General features: G+C 40.3%; 1 protein-coding gene and 1 pseudogene across 1 annotated transcript; one reads left to right on the top strand and one right to left on the bottom strand.

The window, feature by feature from the left end:
• Positions 1-4313: 4313 nt before the first annotated feature.
• LOC136620089 (ATP synthase subunit a-like) lies at positions 4314-5150 on the bottom strand. The gene has a single exon (XM_066594816.1). The coding sequence runs from the start codon at positions 5148-5150 to the stop codon at positions 4314-4316; it is 837 nt and encodes a 278-aa protein (XP_066450913.1).
• Positions 5151-6948: 1798 nt separating this feature from the next.
• LOC136620090 (glutamic acid-rich protein-like) lies at positions 6949-9398 on the top strand (annotated as a pseudogene).
• Positions 9399-16257: the final 6859 nt, after the last annotated feature.

Genomic DNA, 16257 nt, shown 5'->3' on the forward strand with positions numbered 1-16257 from the left:
CATGTACTCGATGAACCTCACCTCCAGCGTCACTTCTCCATCAGCGCCACAAAGTCCAGGAGCTCGTCTTCATTTACCCCTCTCATGACCACACAGTTGACCTGCGTAAAAAGAAATGCATACTAGTGCATAAAACCAATCATCTGATCAGCGCAGAGGTTAAAAAAACGTAATTACTCCAGTCCCCACCAGAGCAGCATTCATACATTTTCCTGGTCACTTCTTGCAGAATGTGCCCTAATTATTTTGCTAATCTCCCACAATGCACTGCTTTCTTCTGCATTGCATCCTAAAAGATGTAGTGATTGCAACAAACTATGGTAGACTACATATCCCACTGTGCAGCACAGCAGAAAATGATCAGCGCAGGCACTGCACTATCACGGGCTGACAACCGTGCTGCATTGTGGGAGATGTACTATTTACACTAGATACTTAGTAAAATACATCTCCCACAATGCAGCACAGCTCTGTCCAGAACTAAAGCCAGCAGGGAGCGGTAGCAGGAAATCGGATACATTCTGAATGCAGCTTTGGATGTGACTGGAGCCATGCAGGTTTTCCCCTTTAAGTAGGTATATTTAGGAGATATATGGGTGTATACAATGTATCAAACGTGTTAAAAAAAAACCAAAAACTAACAATGTTGCAGAACGCAGAAACATCTGCCTGCGACAAGCCGCATTTACAAGCGACGCTCTTGGATTATTTATCTTAGCACGTAGTAAAAGCCCCTTTTTACTGCAGACGGTACAAGGAGCTCGGCGGGAGGCGCTGCGACGGATCCCAGCCAAGCGCCGAGGCCCCCAGACACGCACGTCACACGGGGGATTCCTGGAGGGAGAACAGAATTTGAATTTTATCACATCGTATCAACCGAAAATAATGTCATTTCCAGAGGAGACAATAAAAGCAGAGGAACCTATAAAAATAGCACAAAATGACGAAAACCCCCAAAACAGCGAAAAATACAATAAAAATGGAGGAATCTATAAAAAGTACAAAACTACACAAGCTAAAAAAACACCATAAATATAAATAAATAAAAATACAGCACCAGGCGCCACCTACAGGTGACACAATGAACTGCTGATACTGCTGTCCTTCAAGGGAATTGCAAGATCTTGGCGCCATCTACAGGTGAAACAATGAACTGCTGTCCTCCAAAGGAAAACCCAAGCTTCTGGCGCCATCGACAGGTGACACATTGAACTGCTGACAATCCTGCCTATGAAAGGCATAACAAGCTATTGCTGCCACCTACAGGGGACACAAACGTCTGACACTGCTGCTCTTCCAAGGGAATCACAAAATCCAGGCACCACTTACTGGTGACACATGGTACTACTGACACTGCTGCTCTTCCAAGGGAATCACAAGCTCCAGGCACCACCTACTGGTTCATCTGCATAACAATGCCTACAGAAAATGCACCCTGTGACTTGCGTTGCATCATATACTTTGTAGGCGAAGAAAAATATGAAAAGACGAAGAAGATGACGAAGAAGAAGATGAGGAAGTTGAAGATGAAGAAGATGAAGAAGACGAAGAAGGCAGAAAAGATGAAAAAGACAAAGCAGACAAAGTAGAAGAAGAAGACGAGGATAAAGAAGACGTAGACAAAGTAGAAGAAGACAAGGAAGAAGACAACAAAAAGAAGGCCAAGAAAACAAAAAAGATGAAAAGGCGAAGAGGAAGACGAAGAAGGTGAAGATGAAGGAGATGAAGAAAAAGCAGAAGAAGAAGAGAAAATAGAAGATAAAGAAGACGATGAAAAAGATGGAGAAGACAAAGAAGAAAAAGACAAAGGGGAAGCAGACAAAGAAGATGAAGAAGACTAAGAAGATGAAGAAGACAAAAAAGAAAAAGAAGAAGGTGAAGAACCCAAAGAAGACAGTAGAAGATGTCGAAGAAAAAAAAGACGAAGAATAAGACAAAGAAGAAGATGAAGATGAAAAACATGAAGCAGACGAAGAAGAAAAAGACGAAGAAGATGAGAAGATAGACAAAGTTGAAAAAGACGCCGCCGAATAGGAAGACGAAGAAAATGAAGAAGATGTAGAAGAAGATAAAGATGAAGAAGACGACAAAGAAGAAGACGCCAAAGAAGACAAAGAAAAAGATGAAGAGGAAGACGAAGCAGACAAAGAAAAAGAAGACAAAGACGAATAAGGCGAAAAAGAAGGAGACAATGAAGAAGATGAAAAAAAATGAAGAAGTAGAGAAAGAAGACGAAGAAGGTAAAGATAAAGAAGACAAAGAAGAAGCAGAAGAAGAAATCGAAGAGGAAGAGGAAGAAGACGAAGAAGTAAAAGAAGGCGAAGAAGACGAAAACGAAGGCGAAGAATTAGATGAAGTAGGCCAAGAAGAAGCAGATAAAGAAAAAGACGAAGATGAAGCAGATGAAGAAAAAGGCAGAGGAAGAACATAAAGAAGACAAAAAAGAAGAAGAAAAAGTAGACGAAGTTGAAGAAGAGGAAGACGATGAATCTGAATATGACAAAGAAGACGACAAAGAAGAAAATGAAGAAGAAGCAGGCAAAATAGACGAAGATTAAGAAGAAGACAAAGAAGGCAAAGAGGAAAAATAGAAGGCAAAGAAGATGACGAAGCAGAAGAAGAAGACAAAGAAGGTGAAGAAGATGAAGAAGGTGAAATCGAAGAAGACAGAAGCAGAAAACCAAGACAAAGAAGATGAAGAAGACAGAGAAGAAGACGACGAAGACAAAGAAGATGAAGACGAAGAAGACGACAAAGAAGAAGGCAAGGAAAACAAAGAAGATGAAGCAGTCAAAGAAGATGAAAAAGGCAAAGAGAAAGACGAAGAATGTGAAGAGGAAGGAGACGAAGAAGAAGCATAAGAAGAGGAAGAGAAAGATAAAGTAGAAGATGAAGAAGACGAAGATGAAAAAGTTGAGGAAGACAAATGAGAAGCAGACGAAGAAGACGGAGCAGAAGACTAAGAAGAAGAAGACAAAAAAGAAAAAGACGGTGAAGAAGACGAAAATGATGAAGATAAAGAACACAAAGAAGATGAAGAAGAAGATGCTGAAGAAAAAAAAGACGAAGAATAAGACAAAGAAGAAGGCAAAGATGAAGAAGACGAAGATAAAAACATGAAGCAAACAAAGAAGAAGCAGACAAAGAAAACGAAGAAGAAGATGAGGTAGACGAAGACAAAAAAGACAAAGTAGACGAAGAAGAAGATGCCGAATAGAAAGACGAAGAAGATGTAGAAGAAGATGAAGAAGACGTAGAAGTAGAAGACGCCGAAGAAGACAAAGAAAAATACGAAGAGGAAGACGAAGCAGACAAAGAAAAAGAAGACAAAGACGAATAAGACAAAGAAGAAGGCGACAATAAAAAAAAGTAGATGAAAAAGAAAATGAAGTAGAGAAAGAAGACAAAGAAGTTAAAGACGAAGATGACAAAGAAGAAGCAAAAAAAGAAAACGAAAAGGACACAGAAGATGTAGAAGAAGAAGACGAATACGAATATGAAGACAGAAAAAGTATAAGACAAATACGAATATGAAGAAGACATAGAAAAATTAGAAGACAAATACGAATATGAAGAAGGCATAGAAAAAGTATAAGAAGAAGACAAATACGAATATGAAGAAGACAGAAAAAGTAGAAGATGACAAAAAAAGAAGTCGAAGATGAAGAATAAAAAGATGACGAAGAAGAATACGAAGAAGAAGACAAGGAAGGCAAAGAAGAAGAAGCAGAAGAAGAAAATAAAGACAAAAAAGACAAAGGATGAAGAAGACGACGAAAAAGACAAAGTAGAAGAAGCAGACGAAGACAAAGTAGAGAAAGAAGACAAAGACTAAAAATACAAAGAAGAAGACACAGAAGATGATGAAAGCGAAGACGAAGAAGAAAACGCCAAAGAAGAAGACAAAGACAAAGAAGAAGACAAAGGCAAAGAAAAAGATTAAGCAGGCAAAGAAAAACAAGACAAAGAAGAGGAAGATGGAGAGGAAGCAGGTGAAGAAGACGAAAATGAAGAAATAGAAGACAAAGAAGGCATAGAAGAAGCAGAAAAAGAAAGCGAAAAGGACGAAGAAGATGAAGAAAAAGACTAAGACAAAGTAGAAGAAGAAGATAAAGTAGAAGAAGGCGAAGAAGACCAATGCGAAGAAGCAGAAAAAGAAGACGAAGAAGATGAAGAAGACAAAGAAGACAAAGACGAAGTAGCCAAAGAAGATGAAGACAAAGATGAAAAAGATGAAGAAAGACAAAGAAGAAGATCAGAAAGTTGAAAGTTGAAAAAGACAAAGAAGAAGATGAAGAAGACAAAGGAGAAGGCTAAGAAGAAGATGAAGAAGACGAATAAGACAAAGAAGACGAGGCAGACAAAGTAGAAGAAGAAGACGAGGATAAAGAAGATGTTGACCAAGTAGAAGACAAAGAAGATGAAGAAGAAGACGACGACAAGAAGGCGAAGAAAAAAAAGAGGATAAGGAAGTCGAAGAAGATGAAAAAGGCAAAGAGGAAGACGAAGAAGGTGAAGATGGAGACGAAGAAAAAGAAGATAAAGTAGAAGATGAAGAAGACAAAGATAAAAAAGATGAAGAAGACAAAGAAGAAAAATACAAAGGAGGAGCAGACAAAGAAGACGAAGAAGAAGACTAAGAAGATGAAGAAGAAGATGCTGAAGAAAAAAAAGACGAAGAATAAGATGAAGAAGATAAGGAGAAAGAAGACAAAGAAGAAGCAGAAAAATAAAGCGAAAAGGACAAAGAAGATGAAGAAGACGAATAAGAAGACAAAGTAGTAGAAGACACCAAAGAAGAAGACGAAGGCGAAGAATAAGATGAAGTAGGCCAAGAAGAAGCAAAAGAGAAAGAAGACAAAGAGAAAGACGATGAAGAAGACAAAGTAGACGAAGTTGAAGAAGATGAAGATGAAGAAGGTGAATCTGAATATGACAAAGGAGAAGACAAAGAAAATGAAGAATACAAAGAAGACGATTAAGAAAAAGACGTAGAAGAAGACCAAGAAGAGGACGGAGAATAAGTCAAAGATGAAGAAGCAGATGAAGAAGACGCAGGCAAAATAGACCAAGATGAAAAGGAAGACAAAGAAGAAGATGAAGACAAAGATGAAGAAGACGATGACGAAGAAGATGAGGAATGTTACCATGCGGCAGCTGCCGGGCCGCGGGTGATTGGTAATTACGGTGCACGTACTTGTCGGTCCAGGTGGTTTCAGTCAGTGTGTTTGTTTCCTGCTCTGTCAGTCTCCTGTTGTCAGCTTGTTTGCTATATCTGCTAGCGTATCCCATCTGCCTCAGTCTGTTTGTATTTTCTGTTGGTTTATTCATCTTCCCTTCCTGTCGGTATTCTACCCTGTTCCAGCTTGGTATGCCAGTGTCCCTCCTCGGTCCCTAGCGAGGGTAGGGACCGCCGCCCAATTGCCTGCCTGGGGTTAGACAGGAGTGGAGGCAAGTAGGCAGGGACAGGGGTTGCGGGTAAATTCTAGGACAACCCGGGCTGGCGTATCATCGGGTAGGATACTGTAACAAGGAAGTTGAGAAGGCAAAAAAGACAAAGAAGACAAGGCAGACAAAGTAGAAGAAGAAGACGAGGATAACGAAGACGTAGACAAAGTAGAAGAAGACAAAGAAGATGAGGACGAAGTAGACAAAGAAAAAGGTGAAGAAAACAAAGAAGATGAAGAAGTCGAAGAAGATGAAAAAGGCAAAGGAGGAAGAGGAAGAAGGTGAAGATGAAGGAGATGAAGAAGAAGCAGACGAAGAAGAAGAGATGTAGAAGATGAAGAAGACAAAGATGAAAAAGATGAAGAAGACAAAGAAGAAAAAGACAAAGGAGAAGCAGACAAAGAAGAAGAAGAAGACTACTTACACACCTACAGCTTTCGGACTGAATAGGCAGCATTTATTCATGGGAGTAACAATGCACCTGCTCTAAAGGCGGGGTTTTTTATGTCTCCTACCTATTGAATAACTGCAGCAATTTAACTAAGCTGGGAACATCATTCTTAGTGAGCCGACCTAGACTTCCCTCTAGCTCTAGGACATATAACACTGGATACAGGGGTAGAAAATCTGTCAACGTTGGTACAAAATACCGGTTGCCTAGACACTGCTTTCCCCTTTCTAAAATATAGGGGTGCAGTTTTTTATAGTTTTTTGTTTGTGTGTCTAGAATTTAGGATTTTGAGATACAAAATCCTTTTTATTAGTTTTTTGATGATTAAAAGTTACGTTTTAGAGATACAATAGAACCCTCACTGTGACGAGTTTATTCTACATCTAGGTGTTCTTCCTGCAACTGTGAAACCCCTAAAGGCAAAGAATAAGATGAAGTAGGGCAAGAATAACCAGACAAAGAAAAAGATGAAGATGAATCAGATGAAGAAAAAGAAGATAAAGAAGACAGAGTAGAAAAAGTTGAAGAAGATGAATCTGAATATGACAAGAAGACCAACAAGAAAATGAAGAAGAAAACAAAGAAGATGAAGAAGAAGACGAACAAGAAGACTAAGAAGAAGACAAAGAAGAAGAAGCAGACGAAGAAGAAGCAGGCAAAATAGACAAAGATGAAGAAGACAAAGTAGGCGAAAGGGGGAAAAAAGGCAAAGAAGATGCAGAAAAAGACAAAGAAGGTGAAATCGAAGAAGACAGAGAAGCAGAAATAGAAGACGAAGAAGACAAATAAGATGACGAAGACAAAGAAGATGAAGACAAAGATAAAAAAGACGAAAACAGACGAAGAAGATGAGGAAGTTGAAAAAGACGAAGAAGAAGATGAAGAAGACAAAGGAGAATAAGACTAAGTAGGTGAAGAAGACGAAGAAGGTGAAGACGAGGAAGATGAAGAAGAAGCAGATGAAGAAGACAAAGACAAAGAAGAAGATGATGAAGACGAAAAAGACAGAGAAGAAGATGAAGAGGAAGTCGAAGTAGACTAAGAAGACGATGAAGACGAAGAGGAAGAAGATGATGAAGACAAAGGAGAAGAAAAATAAGACAACAAAGATGACAAAGAAGGCAAAAAAAGCAAAGCAGAATATGAAGTCAAAGTAGACTAAGAAGAAGATGAAAAAGAAGATGAATATGGAGAAAACAAATTAGAAGAAGACAAAGAAGATGAAAAAGACGAAGACATAGAAGACGAAAAAGACAAAGAAGAAGAAAAAGAAGACAAAGAAGGCGAAGAAGACGACTAAGAAGAAGGCGGAAAAAAAAGATGAAGAAGAGGTTGAAGAAGACAGAGAGGTAAGAAGAAGACAAAGTGGAAAAGGAAGAAGACATAGACAAAGAAGAAGACACCGAAGAAGACGAAGAAGAAAATGATGCAGGAGAAAAAAAAGATGAAGAAGCGGAAAAAGAAGACTAAGATGATGAAGAAGAAGACAAAGACGAATAATACGATGAAGAAGACAAGGGAGACAAAGTTGAAGAAGACGAAGAAGGCGACAAAAAAGCAGATGAAGAAGATGCAGAAGAAAATGAAGAAATAGAGAACGAAGAAGAAGACGAAGAAGCAGGTGAAGAAGACGAAGATAACGAAGAAGAAGACAAAGAGAAACGGCGCAGATAAAAAAGGTGAAGAAGAAGACGAAGAAGGTGAAGAACACAAAGTGGAAGAAGACATAGACAAATAAGAAGAAGACGCCGAAGAAAAAGACGAAAAAGAAGCAGACAAAGAAAAATAAGACAAACATGAATAAGACAACGAAGAAGAAGACGAAGAAGATGAAAAGGACGAAGAATATGAAGAAGACAAAGTAGAAGAAAAAGACAAATTACAAGAAGATGTAGAAGACGAATGCGAAGAAGAGGTAGAAAATTTAGAAGAAGACGACGAAGATAAAGACGATAAAGCAGAAGATGAAGAAGATGGAGACAATGACGAAGAAGACAAAGCAGAAAAATACGAAAAAGAAGTCAAAGATGAAGAAGAATATGAAGACAAAGAAGAAGCATAGGGAAAACACAAAGGCAAGGAAGGTGAAGACGAAGAAGAAGCAGAAGAAGAAGATGAAGGATGAAGAAGAAGAAGATAGAGAACCAGACAAAGAAGTAGAAGAAGACAAAGTCGAAGAAGAAGGCGAAGACAAAGAAAACGTAGACTAAGTAGATGAGAAAAAAGACAAAGACGAAAAAGATGAAGAAGAAGGCGAAGAAGATAAAAGGAAGACAAAGAAGAAGATGATGAAGAAGAAAACAAGGTAGAAGACGTAGAAGATGAATATAGAATTGAAGATGAATGAGACAAAGAAGACAAAGAAGTCAAAGTAAAAGAAGACGAAGATGAAGAAGATGTAGACAAAGTAGAAGAAAACAAAGAAGACAAAGAAGATGAAGTGTAAGGCAAAGAAGACGAAAAGGATGACAAAGAAAAAAAGCAGAAGAAAACAAAGACAACGATGAAGAAAAAGTCCAAGAAAATGAGGACGTAAAAGACGAAGAAAGCACCAAAGAAGAAGACAAAGCAGACAAAAATGAAGAAGACAAAGAAACCTAAGAAAAAGGCCACAAAGAAGAAAACTAACAAGATGAAAAAGAAAATAAAGTAGAGAAAGAAAAAGAAGACGAAGAAGCAGGCAAAGAAGAGGAAGATGAAAAAGAAGACAAAGAAGGAGAAGACGAAGAAGAAGAAGAAGACAAAAAGGATGAAGAAGAATGAAGATGAAGAAGATGAATACAAAGAAGACATAGGAAATGTAGAAGACGATGAAGAAGATGAAGACGACAAAGATGTAGAAGATGAAGACAAAGATGAAGAAGATGACAAAGAAAAAGACAAAGATGAAGAAGACGACGAAGAAAAAGATGAAGAAGACGACGAAGAAAAAGACAAAGAAGAAAACTAAAAAGATGAAGAAGACAAAGAACACGAAGAAGAAGAAGATGAAGACAAAGAACGCGAAGAAGAAGACGCTGAAGAAGACAAAGAACACAAAGAAGAAGACAAAGATGAAGAAGCAGTCGAAGAAGAAGCAGACAAAGAACACGGCAAAACAGTAGACAAAGATGATGGAGAAAATGAAGACGAAGACGAAAAAGATGAAGAAAATGAAGATGAAGAAGGCAAAGGAGACGAAGGAGAAGAAGACGAAGATGAAGAAGATGAATATGAAGCAAATGAAGAAAAAAGAAGAAATAGCAGACAGAAAAAAGAAGACAAAGATGAAGAAGACAAGGAAGAAGACAAAGAAGACGAAGTTGAAGAAGATGATGATTTAGAAGAAGGCGACAAAGAAGAAGATAAAAAAAAGAAGAAAACGAAGAAGTAGACAAAGAAGAAGACAACGAAAAAGAAGACGAAGAAAAAAAAGCAGGCAAAGAAGAAAAAGATGAAGAAGACAAAGAAGGCAAAGAAGAAGTCGAAGAAGGTGAAAATGATGAAGAACATGAAATAGAAGATGACTAAGAAGTCGAAGATGAAGAAGAAAAAGATGACGAAGAAGAACACAAGGTAGGCAAAGAAGAAGAAGCAGAAGAAGAAGATAAAGAGGAAAAAGACAAAGGATGATGAAGAAGACAAAAGTAGAAGAAGCAGACGAAGACAAAAATACAAAGAAGACAAAGAAGATGAAAACAAACACAGAAAAAGACAAAGAAGATGATGTAGAAGAAGGTGAAGAAAACAAAAAAGAAGATGAAGAGGAAGTTGAAAAAGAAGATGAAGACGAGGAAGAAGACAAATAAGCGAAATTAGAAGAGGGTGAAGAAGATGAAAAAGACAAAGAAGACAAAATAGAAGAAAAAGAAGACAAAGATGAAGAAGATGAAAATGAAGAAGACAAAGAAGATGATGAAGAAGAATGCAAAGAAAACAAAGAAGATTATGGAGACAAATTAGAAGAAGAGGAACAAGATGAAAATGGCAAAGATGAAGAAGAAGACCAAGAAGGCAAAGAGGATGAAAAAGACAAAAAAGAAGAAGACAAAGTAGAAGATGAAAAAGACTTAGACAAAATAGAAAAAGACAAAGAAGGTTAAGAAGACGACTAAAAAAGGCGAAGAAAAGAAAGAAGAGGTCGAAGAAGATTAAGAAGAAGACAAAGTGGAAGAAGAAGAAGAAGACGTAGACATAGAAGACACCGAAGAAGAAGACGAAGCAGACAAAGAAGCAGACAAAGAAAAAGACGACAAAGGTGATTTTCAGACGAAGAAGACGAAGCAGAAGAAGAAAAAGATGAAGCACACAAAAAAAGTTAAAGATGAATAAGATGATGAAGAAGAATAAAGACGAATAATACGATGAAGAAGACAAGGAAGACAACGTTGAAGAAGATGAAAATGGCCACAAAGAAGCAGACGAAGATGCAGAAGAAAATGAAGAAGTAGAGAATGAAGAAGAAAACGAAGAAGCTCGCGAATAAGAAGAAGATGAAGAAGACAAAGAAGGTGAAGAAAATGACAAAAAAGGTGAAGATGAAGAAGAAGACAAAGTAGAAAAAAAGACAAAGTAAAAGATGATGAAGAAGACAGAAAATATAGAAGACGGCGAAGAAGAAGAGGAAGATGAAGCAGAAGAATACGAAAAAAAAGTTGAAGATGAAAAGGAAGAAGATGAAGACGAAAAATAAGCAGTAGGAAAAGATGAAGAAGACAAAGAAGGTGAAGACGAATAATAAGCAGAAAAGATCAAGACAACAAAGGCAAAGAAGGTTGAAGAAAGAAGAATACCAAGAAGACAAAAGCAGAAAAAAAAGACGAAGAAGAAGAGGACCAAGTGGAAGAAGACCAAGTAGACAAAGAAGAAGACAAAAACGAAAGACGAAAAAGACAAAGTAGAATGCAAAGAAGATGAAGAGGAATTCAAAGAAGACAAAGTAGAAGAAGACAAAGAAGATAAGAAGGTAAAGAAGGTGAAGGAGACGAAAAAGAAGATGGAGATGAAGAAGACATAGACAAAGTAAAAGAAGACTAAGGCTAAGAAGACCACAAATAAGAATGCGGAGAAAACAAAGAAAAAAATGAAGGAGTCGAAGAAGGTGATGAAGAAAAAGGAGAAAAAGGGGAAGAAGATGAAGAAGACTTAGACAAAGAAAAAGATGCTGAAGAAGAAGACAAAAAGGACTAAGATGATGCAAAAGAAGAAGACGAAGAAGAAAATGAAGAGGACAAATACGAAGAAGATGTAGGAAATGTAGAAGATAAAGAAGATTAAGATAAAGAAGACGAAGATGGAAATAAAGAAGTAGACAAAAACAAAAAAGATAAAGAAGACTAAGAAGATGAAGACAAAGAAGATGAAGAGGTAGATGAAGACAAAAAAGACACTGAAGAAGATGAAGACGAAGAACACAGAGAAGATGAAGAAGGGGGCGCTGAAGAAGAAAACAACGAAGCAGGCAAAGAAAAAGGAGACAAAGAAAAAGACGAATAAGAAGAAGACAAAGTTGAAGAAGATGAAGAAGGCGACAAAGAAAAAGATGAAGAAAATGAAGAAGATGAAAAAGAAAATGAAGAAGCAGAGAATGTAGAAGACAAAGAAGGCGAAGAAGATGGAAAAGGTGAAGATGAAGAAGAAGCAAAAAAAGAAGATGAAAAGCACAAAGAAGATGAATAAAAAGACAAAGTAGAAGAAAGCAAAGAAGACAAAGAAGAAGACGTAGAAGATGAAAACAAAGGCGAAGAGGATGACAAAGAAGAAGGCAAAAAACAAAACAAAACAGAAGATGAAGAAGAAGTCTAAGAAGAAGACAAAATAGAAGAAGACGTAGATAGAGAAGAAAACATAGACGAAGAAAAAGATGCCGAAGGATGAGACGAAGAAAACATAAAAGACGAAGAAGACGCTGAAGTAGAAGCAGACAAAGAAAAAGACCAAGAAAAAGCAGACAAAGAAGACAAAGACGAATAAGGGGACAAAAAGAAAAAGACAAAGGCGTATAAGATGATGTAGAAGACAAAGAATACAAAGTTAAAGAAGAAAGAAGCAAAGAAGACAAGAAAGAACATCAAGAAGCTAAAGAAGTGAAGACGAAGAAGCAGAAAAAAGACGAAAAGGACAAAGAAGATGAAGAAGACAAATTAGAAGAAAAAGACAAAGTAAAAGAAGATTAAGAAGACAAATACAAAAATGTAAAAAAGACAAAGAAGATAAAGAAAAAGATGAAGAAGACGACGAAGAAAACGAAGAAGACGAAGACCGAAATGAAGAAGTAGACGAAAACAAAAAAGATGAAGAAGAAGACGAAGAAAAAAAACAAAGAAGAAGCAGACAAAGAAGATTAAGAAGAATACTAAGAAGATGAAAAAGACAAAGAAGACGAAGAAGTAGAAAACAAAAGAAGATGAAGACGAATAAGAAGATGAAAACGCAAAGAGATGAAGAAGACAAAAAAGAACCAGACAAACAAGAAGACGAAAAAGAAGACTAAGAAGATAAAGACAAAGAAGAAAAAAGGTAGACAAGGATGAAAAAGACAAAGTAGACAAAGAAGACAAAGAAAAGGAAGATAAAGAAGACGAAGAAGTAGACAAAAAAAGATGAAGAAGACAAAGAAGATGAAGAAAACGACTGCGCAGATGAAGACAAAGAAGATGAAGAGGAAGACGAAGACGAAAAGGACGAAGTAGGCGAAGAAAAAAAACAAAGAAGATAAGGCAAAAGAAGAAGCAGACGAAAAAAAGATGAAGACGCAGACAGAAAAAGAAGACAAAGACAAATAAAACAAAAAGACAAAGAAGACGAATAAGAAGGCAAAGTTGAAGAAGATGAAGATGATGAAGAAGAAGGCGACAAATAAGAAAACAAGGAAGATAGGGGGGCGTGGCTAGACATGGAGGAGTAAGGGCGCATGCTCCGGAGCTTCGCTGCCGCTAAACTTCAGACACCAGGGAAACAAGACAGCAAGCAGCCCCAAAAATGATGACCAGAGTGGGGAAAAGAAGGGTGAGCCAGCCGCATACCCGCGGATCCCCCCTGAGCAGATACCTGCACGGAACAAGCGCCGGAGCAGAGAGGAGACCTGCCGGCTTGCATGTGGAGCCCGTTCCACAACCGCCCAGGGGAGCAGAGGCTCCCTCACCTACTACAGCAGTGGGCACAAAGAAAACGGCGATATCGGGAGCCCCGGGGCTGCAGAAGGAAGCCGAACAGCTGCGGAGCAAGGAGAAGGGCTCCCCAATACAGAGCACAGCAGGAGCGCTGAGGCACTCCGCCAACATGGCGCCAGTTCCACACAGAAAGCCCGCCGGAGATGCAGAGGCTCCGGAACCAGAAGCCAGCGTTCTTGCCACCTTCAAAACCCCACACGGGGCCACGGAGTGCGCCTCACAGCAAGATGGAGGGACAGAGGCTCCACACACAGATTCCGAGGAAGCAAGAAGAACCCCCCCTCCCCTATGCAACATGGCGCTGAGACACCACGAGGCGCTGGGACCTCGGCATGCAGAAAGCGCGGCATCCCAACTCCCAGGAGGGACAACTGTAACGGTCAGTTAAGGGAAGGGGGCAGTAGACCCTGGGACACCACAGGAGCACCCCACCAACCCAATTCACCACACAGGGGGAAAGGGGGATGCTGAAGTACCCAGACAGGGACATGGCATTACGAGAAAGCCCCACTTAGGAGACACTGAGGCAGCCATCACCCAGACACCAGAGGCCACAATAATTGCATTGTCTTGGAAGAAAAGCGATACTAATGAAGCACACAAACAAGGTCACAACACGAACACAAGGACCTGCGCATACAGTAGAGGAGCATCCCCCCCACAACCCACAAAGGAAAATGCAGCTATAACTACAGGAGAACAAGAGGGCTCACTGTCCCCCCACACTCGTTCTCCACTCACTGAAGGGGTTAAAGCAAACAATAGCCGCACTCCACCTGGCCCTTACCCCTCACAACTACCTACAAAGACGACCCCTGACAACTCAATAACACCACCTGCTGATGACTCCCAAACACTGCATGCCTTGTGGGTCATGATTCGTGCGTTACCTACTAAGACAGATCTTGAGATGCAACTGCGACGTATAGAAGAAAAACATGATAAAGCCATCGCTACAGTCAGTCACTCAGTACAGGCCCTCACAGCACGGGTTACGGCCCTCGAGGAAAACCCAGAGGTCTCGTCTACGGACTTTCAACAACTCTCACTGATAGTAGAAAAACAGCAGAAACAGATTAGAGACCTGACCTTCCATCTTGATGACATCGAGAACAGAGGTCGCCGCAACAACCTAAAACTACGAGGCCTCCCAGAAGACATACCCCCAGACGCATTGCATGACTGTGTAACTGCCATCTTCAATAAACTAATGCAGCGCCCGGAGGACAGAACAATAGAACTGGACAGGGTCCACAGGATGCTGGGGGGCAGAACACGGAATGCCAATCTGCTTAGGGACGTAATATGTCAGGTGCATTTTTATAGGCAAAAAGAGGAAATCAAACGACTGGCCTGGGAAAGAGGCCTAGTCAAATTCAATGGAGCGGAGATCACTATCTTGCCCAACGTCTCTAGGCTGACCCTCAACAGCAGGAGAATGATCCGCCCCTTGCTCTAGGCAGCGCGCAGAGCTTATGCCACATATAAATGGGGTCATCCTTTCCATCTGATCCTCCGAAAAAGAGGACGCATCTTTATTGTTAGATCTCCGACAGACCTGGAAGGAGCGTTCAAGTTCCTGGAGGTCCCAGCGGTCCCGATCCCGGATTGGACTGAACCCATGGACTTAGCCCCCCACAATCCCCTGAGCCAAAGAGTCCCCCAAGAGGAGGATACCAACATCCCAGCCCTGGAAATAGACTCACATGATATACACATTGAACACGGGACTTATTGACTTCGTTCTCGTTCGTTTTTAATGTTGAAAGTTCTTCAAAAAGTGCCCTCAGGCGAAAGCAGCCCTACAACTAGCGGTCTATACAGTAACATACTCACTCATAGTTTCCCACACATTAGGTCTTTCATCGGCGGCAGCCTGGAGCTTCCAGGCAGGATTGCAAAGGAAAGACACTACCACAAGAAAAGAATATGGTTCCCCCTCTATTTGATATACACAGTCAACAGACTTGGGAACCCGGAGGTTGCCTTGCTGATTCGGTGCACTTCCACGTTTTTCCTAGTAGGGCATCAGGGGACCTGGTCTGGCCTCACGGTTTGGAGGCATCAGGCTCCCTGATTAAGTTGTAGTTGCTAACCACTAGGTTGGTTAGAGGTTAGCCTTCTTGTTATTTTGTTCTCCCTAGTGTGTCGTGTGTCCCTCCAACTGACCCCCACCCCCCCGCCTCTTTCTTTTCCATCCACTCCCTCTACACATCACTTCTACCCCCCCTTCCCTCTGTTTATCTTCTAGTGACAACCCCAAGGCACATAGGTAACCATGTCATCGGATCCTAATAACCCTTCGATAATTTCAATTAACGCACAGGGCCTAAACATTCCAGAGAAACGGTCCTCCATCCTCCATCTACTCTGAAAGAAGAGAGCACAGGTGGCCTTCATCCTGGAAACCCACTTCCGTACGAACGCTTGCCCTAGGTTCACGGACGCCAGATTCCCAAAAGCATACCACAGTACGAACGCTGAGTCCAATTCCAAAGGGGTCTCAATCCTCCTGGACAACTCCATTCCTTGGAAGCATGGGGAGATGCGATATGACCAGGGAGGCAGGTACCTGTTCCTCAAAGGTAAGCTCGCCAGCACACCAGTCACATTTGCCGCGATTTATTCCCCCAACTCCGACCAGGTGTCCTTTCTTGAAAGGATCCTGGAGGACTTGGACGAATTCAAAGAGGGCACCCTGGTGCTAGGAGGAGACTTTAATGTCCCCTTTGACCCACGGATAGATACATCTAAGGGATCTGATAGCCTCTCCGCCTCTGTACACCGCAGAATCAAAAGAACACTCCACAAACACCAACTTGTAGACGCATGGAGAATATTGCACCCCACGACCAAAGACTACACATTCTTCTCCCACCCACACAACACGTACTCCAGAATTGACTACTTCCTCCTCCAACATTCCACACTATCGACCTTAGTCTCGGCAACAATAGACAACATTACCTTCTCAGACCATGTTATGATCACATTAACAGTAAAATTACCCTCCTTATACAACAGAACATGGTATTGGCGGTTCAATGAATCGTTCCTCCACGACCTGGAAATCTCGGACGAAATCCACAAAACGCTAAAGGACTACTTTACCCATAATACAATGCCAGATGTAGACCCACTAACGATCTGGGAGGCGCACAAATGCGTAATCTGCGGACTGTGCGTCAACCTAGGCTCCCGCATCAA

The sequence above is a fragment of the Eleutherodactylus coqui genome, chromosome 3 (genome assembly GCF_035609145.1).
Source record: "Eleutherodactylus coqui strain aEleCoq1 chromosome 3, aEleCoq1.hap1, whole genome shotgun sequence".
NCBI lineage: Eukaryota > Metazoa > Chordata > Amphibia > Anura > Eleutherodactylidae > Eleutherodactylus > Eleutherodactylus coqui.